Source organism: Geotrypetes seraphini, chromosome 8 (assembly GCF_902459505.1).
Source record: "Geotrypetes seraphini chromosome 8, aGeoSer1.1, whole genome shotgun sequence".
Lineage (NCBI taxonomy): Eukaryota > Metazoa > Chordata > Amphibia > Gymnophiona > Dermophiidae > Geotrypetes > Geotrypetes seraphini.
In genome coordinates, this window is record NC_047091.1 from 43,472,582 (window position 1) to 43,478,581 (window position 6,000).

Here is a 6,000-nt window from a genome sequence, read left to right on the forward strand (position 1 = left end):
AATCCCATGTTACGACTTTCCAATTTTTACTTTTCTCAGTAGCTACAGCATGTCTTTGCTGCTAGTGATGAGCGTTGTATCATCTACATAGCGTAGCTTGTTTAGATTTTGGCAACCAACACTCTTCTTCCAAACTTGCTTTTCTGAAGATGGGTTTCACCGCACAGGTTGAACGGATAAAGTGACAAGATGCATCCTTGCTTGATGCCATGTTTTATTTTTCAACCAATCAGTGTTGTGGTATTCAGTTCTCACTGCAGCTTCTTGATTTTCTTATAGGCTATCAGCTGAATTATGTGTTTTGGTATTATAAAGACAAAAATGACAGAGCATGGATTAATGAGACAAAGCTAACATGGATTTAGTTAAGGGAGGTGTTGCCTTACCAATCTACCTGTGGATAAAGGTAAGCCGGTCAGTATTTTATGTATCTGGCTTTTCAAAAGGCATTTGACAAAGTACCTCATAAGACTCCTGAGGAAAATAGAAAGGCATGAGAGGTAAATGTCCTATTATGGATTAAGAATTGGTTAAAAGATATAAAACAGAGTAAGATTAAATGGTCAGTATTCTCAGCTGAGAAGGGTAAGTAGTGAAGTTCCCCAGGGGTCCGTGCTGAAAGAGCTGCTTTTTTTTTTTTTAACATATTTATCAATGATCTAGAGATGGGAATAACTCATGAGATAATAAAATTTGCTGATGACAGTTATTAAATCACAAGAGGATTGTGAAAAATTGCAAGAGGACCTTCAGAGACTGGACTTCAAAATGGCAGATGATGTTTAATGTGAGCAAGTGTAAAGCAATGCATGTGGGAGAGAGGACTGAAATCTAGCAGGGTTCCATGTTAGGAATTACTGCCCTGGTGTCATTGTTGAGGATACATTGAAACCCTCAGCTCAGTATACAGCAGTGGTTAAGAAAGCAAATAGAATGTTAGGAATTATCAGGAAGGGAAAGGAAAGGACAACAAGATATTTACTGGTGGTGCTCTTCTTAAAGCTTGTGTTATACCAAAGATCAACCTTCTGGGGCTTGTATACAACAAATATAACACACTTTAAATAATTGTTGGTATCTATGTATCTTTCTACAAGATTTTCCTGGGCTATGATTGCATCTCGTAAGGACTTCCCATCTTCTATATATTGGCATTAAAGAATTTACTTCTACCCAATCCCAGAAATATCAGCAAAACCTTGTGTGTTTTCTCCTCATCAGAAGCCCAGGTATGAATGGAGGCACTTTAGACATGGTTGCATTATTTCAAAACAACAAATATTTATTACCGTATAACATTTCTTCAAGTCAAGCTTTTGCTGACCAGAATTTCTCAGAGTCATATCATATTCAGTAAGTAAAGGATGTTACAAACACTTCTTTCAGTCCTTTTGGTTCATGGACTCCCCAGAAGGGATCGAGAAGGGCAGAAAGGTGGAGGTATTGCCCTATATGTTAAGGAAGGAATAGATTCTGTTGGAATGATTACAACAGACAGGAAAGAGAAGCTGGAGTCCCTCTGGATCAAACTTCCTGGTCACAATGGTGCAGATACAAAAATTGGCCTTTACTATCGTCCCCCAAGACAGGCGGAGGTCACTGACTCAGAAATGATGGAGGAAATCAAACAAGTATGCAAGACAGGCAATGTAGTTATATTGGGAGACTTCAATTTCCCAGGAATAGACTGGAAACTAGGAGCCTCCAACTGCGGCAAGGAGGCCAAGTTCCTGGAGGTGCTAGGGGATTGCTTCCTGGAGCAAATGGTAAAAGAGCCGACAAGAGGAGACACCACCTTGGACTTGGTCCTAAATGGTCTCACCGGACCGATAACAGAAGTAGAAGTCATGGTTCCACTGGGAACGAGTGATCACAATGTAATCAACTTTAAACTTGACATCGGGAAAGGGAAACATACCAAAACCTTAACCACCACCTTAAACTTTAAAAAGGGTAAATACGATTGCATGAGAGCCATGGTAACAAAACGACTCGAGAAGATGGTGGACAAACTTGAAACAGTCGATCAGGCATGGTGCCTATTGAAAAATACTATTGCAGAAGCACAAGATCTCTACATTCCTAGGATTTCCAAAGATCGGAGAACTAAAGGCAAAGGAGAACCGGCATGGCTTACCATACAGGTGAAGGAAGCCATAAAAGAAAAGAAGGACTCTTTAAAAAAATGGAAATGCACGAAGACAACCGAAGCCTGGAACAAACATAAAGATAAACAGAAGAAATGTCACAAGGAGGTGAGGGATGCAAAACAGGACTATGAGGAAAAAATAGCCCGGGAGGCTAAAAACTTCAAGCCCTTCTTTAGATACGTGAAAGGGAAAAAACCTGCAAAAGAGGCAGTGGGACCCCTGGACGACAAGGGAAGAAAAGGGTACATCAAGGAAGATAAACAAATCGCAGACAAACTAAATTCCTTCTTTGCGTCCGTCTTTACGAAGGAGGACACCTCAACAATACCTGAAGCGGAGAAATTGTTTACAGGAGAAATAGAGGACAGCCTCACCACAGTTGAAGTGAACTTAGATCAGATATACTACCAGATCGACAAACTTAAAAGTGACAAATCCCCTGGACCGGATGAAATTCACCCGAGAGTCTTGAAGGAATTGAAGGTTGAAATCGGAGAGTTATTGCAAAAACTTGCAAACCTGTCAATCAGAACTGGTCAGATACCAGACGACTGGAGGAAAGCGAACATCACGCCAATCTTCAAAAAAGGATCGAGAGGAGAACCGGGCAACTATAGACCTGTGAGTCTTACGTCTGTCCCCGGCAAGATGATTGAATCACTGATCAAGGATAGCATAGTTCAGCACTTGGACACACACGACTTGATGAGACCCAGTCAACATGGATTCAGGAAAGGGAAATCGTGTTTGACGAATTTACTCCAATTCTTTGAGACCGTGAACAAGCAAATTGATAGTGGAAAGCCGGTGGACATAATATACTTGGACTTCCAGAAAGCATTTGACAAAGTTCCACATGAAAGACTTCTCAGGAAACTACAAAGCCATGGCATAGAGGGAGATATACAAAGATGGATAGGCAAATGGCTGGAAAATAGGAAGCAGAGAGTGGGCATAAATGGGAAGTTCTCCGACTGGGAGAAAGTGACTAGTGGTGTACCCCAGGGCTCGGTACTTGGGCCGATCCTTTTTAATATTTATATCAATGACCTGGAAAACGGAACATCCAGTGAGATCATCAAGTTTGCAGACGACACAAAACTCTGCCGGGAAATCAGATCGCAGGAGGACAGTGAGGAACTCCAGAGCGATTTGTGTCGGTTAGAAAACTGGGCGGAGAAATGGCAGATGAAGTTCAATGTGGAGAAATGCAAGGTAATGCATTTAGGCAGTAAAAATAAGGAATACGAGTACAGAATGTCAGGTGCAACTCTGGGAAAAAGTGAACAAGAAAGGGATCTGGGTGTACTGATAGATAGGACCCTGAAGCCGTCGGCACAATGCGCGGCAGCGGCAAATAAGGCAAATAGAATGTTGGGCATGATAAAGAAAGGAATCTCAAGTAGATCGGAGAAAGTTATAATGCCGCTTTATAGGGCAATGGTCAGACCCCACTTGGAATACTGCGTCCAACATTGGTCTCCCTACCTAAAGAAGGATATAAAACTGCTGGAGAGGGTGCAGAGGCGAGCAACTAAACTAGTGAAGGGTATGGAGAAACTGGAATATGAGGATCGACTTAAAACACTGGGATTGTTCTCCCTTGAGAAAAGGAGACTGCGTGGGGATATGATCGAGACCTTCAAAATACTGAAAGGAATCGACAAAATAGAGCAGAGAAGATTATTTACATTGTCCAATTTGACACGGACAAGAGGACATAAAATTAAGCTAAGGGGGGGCAAGTTCAGGACTAATATCAGGAAGTTCTGCTTCACACAGAGAGTGGTTGACATCTGGAATACTCTCCCAGGGGAGATTATTGCAGAATCGACAGTCCTAGGCTTCAAGGGCAAACTAGATGCATATCTCCTTGAGAGAGGCATATAGAGATATGGTTGGCTATAGGGGTAAGCCAGGTGTATACCTGGCAGGGCCTCCGCGTGTGCGGATCACCGGACTAGATGGACCGAAGGTCTGATCCGGAGATGGCGCTTCTTATGTTCTTATGGTATACAATACCCCCATTTGCTTGAAACTTTCTCATTCCAATCTCTTCTCTAACTATGGACTCTTGGATTAAGTAAGTTGGGTCTCTTCTTCATTTCTCCTTTCTTCTCACCTCAGTTGAAATCCTTAGAAACTGCCTCAACCATTGAAAAGTAGAAGCAGTATAGGGACGTTCTGCATGGTCCTCTTCTTCCAGTGGACTTTGGATCAGAGAAAAGTTGCTGGTGACATTGGAAGCAGGTGTCACCCACCAGGCCTCTAGTCAGGACAGCAGAGAGCGCTGGTGGGGACTAGCTTCGGATCCCTGGCGACTAGGGTAACCCATAGGAGTAAGCACTGGCCCAGGAGCTTGCCCAGGACCACCCAGTAGGCTGGCTGTATTAGCCCAAAATCACCACCACACAAAACAAGTAGTGAAAAGAAAAAGTAGTCTTTATTTAGACCTTTCACTGGGCTTAAAGCAAAATAGTCAGGCTGGCAATTGTAAATCACAAAGGCAATCCACACCAGTTTTCATGAAAATCAAAAAGAAAACTTTGCAGAGAACATGCAATGCCAAACAGAAAGAAGATACACCATAAACTGCACCACTGAGTTGTAGCTGTTTGCAATGGCTTGCGCTGCAGGTGGTCTCATAGGTTTTAATTAGGTCCTGAAATTGCTTTATGCCGGTAAGTACTTCCAAGAAAGGAAGGTTGTTCCTTTTCTTCCTGGTTGGAGTTGTAAGTGCGGTCTGGCTTGCACAAATGAGAGAAAGTTTACACATTAGCATTTATTAAAAATAATAATAATAATAAAAACCCAAAATAAATGCCAATCCTTTGGGTCTGACTTCCTTGGCTCTGGAAACCTCTTCCCCAGGTATACATTCCCTAATAGCCTACACCTGGCTACACTTACTGCCAACTGAGCAGTAAGAATAAAAAACCTCAAAGCCAAAAGAAATGCAGTGAAAGAAAACTTCCCATACTGATAAGGAAAAACCATAAAAACCAAAACTCCCCAAAAACCAGCTTCTTGCTTTCTCCTGTAGAAGCTTCAGCTTCCCAACCCCAATTTAAACAAAACAGGCAAAGGAGGGGGAAAAAAACCCCAATCCAGAACAGTTCAAACGTTTAACCTTTCAGGGACCCACCTCCATAACTTCAGGAAGGTAACTGACCTCCTCTGGCCCACAGGTGGTATTCATGGCTTCCCAATCTGGTGGTTCCTTGGAGATTTGTGGTAAAAGCCAGTCCCTCCTCAAACATGTCAACATCTTGGCCCAACCATGGCTCAGCAAGGCACTGCTTTGCTCCCTTCGTCCTTTCCACTAGCTCCTTCTGCTGCTTCTCTTGCTCCTCCCCCAGCTCCTGAGGCTATTTCACCTACTTCTTTTGCTCCTCCCCCAGCTCCTCCTCTAGCTGTTCCAAGCCCTGCATTTTATGCTTGGAAGAGCCACGCCTGCTGCACCTGGAGCGGAGGAGGGGAATTGATTCTCTGAGGAGCCTGGCTTCCTCCATACTACTTTTTAAGGGACTGTCTCAAAATAACAGGCTTCTCTTCAAAAGCAGTAAACCTTCTTGGTTCAGAAATAAACCTTTCCTGAGGTCTCCTTTGTGCGTGACTAGGTAACCAGTCCCTGACTTGCTCAGCTTCACTGCCTGGGGAGTAGCCAGCTAACTCCTGACTATGGTTACTGACCTGGTCAGCTCTTTTGGTAAGATACCGTAAGTTCCTAATGCTGCCTTTTCTTGGGAGTAAGCCAGCACTGGTGCTGGGTTGGTCTCACAGGCTTGAAAGTTGCTGCCTTATCCTCCTTTCATCAGCTACTGTAAGACAGGAGACTAACCTCCTTTTC

General features: G+C 43.2%; 1 protein-coding gene across 2 annotated transcripts in view; it reads right to left on the minus strand.

Moving 5' to 3' along the window:
- Window positions 1-5,550, minus strand: part of PRKD2 (protein kinase D2) — a 124,786-nt gene extending 119,236 nt beyond the window's left edge. The window contains exon 1 of one of the 2 annotated variants that reach the window (XM_033955879.1): window positions 5,323-5,550. In XM_033955879.1, the coding sequence (XP_033811770.1) occupies window positions 5,323-5,418 (96 nt within the window). In that variant the 5' untranslated portion in view covers window positions 5,419-5,550. Of the gene's footprint in view, window positions 1-5,295 lie in introns of both variants that reach the window. The other variant, XM_033955878.1, reaches the window with a different exon arrangement.
- Between the last annotated feature and the right edge of the window lie 450 nt (window positions 5,551-6,000).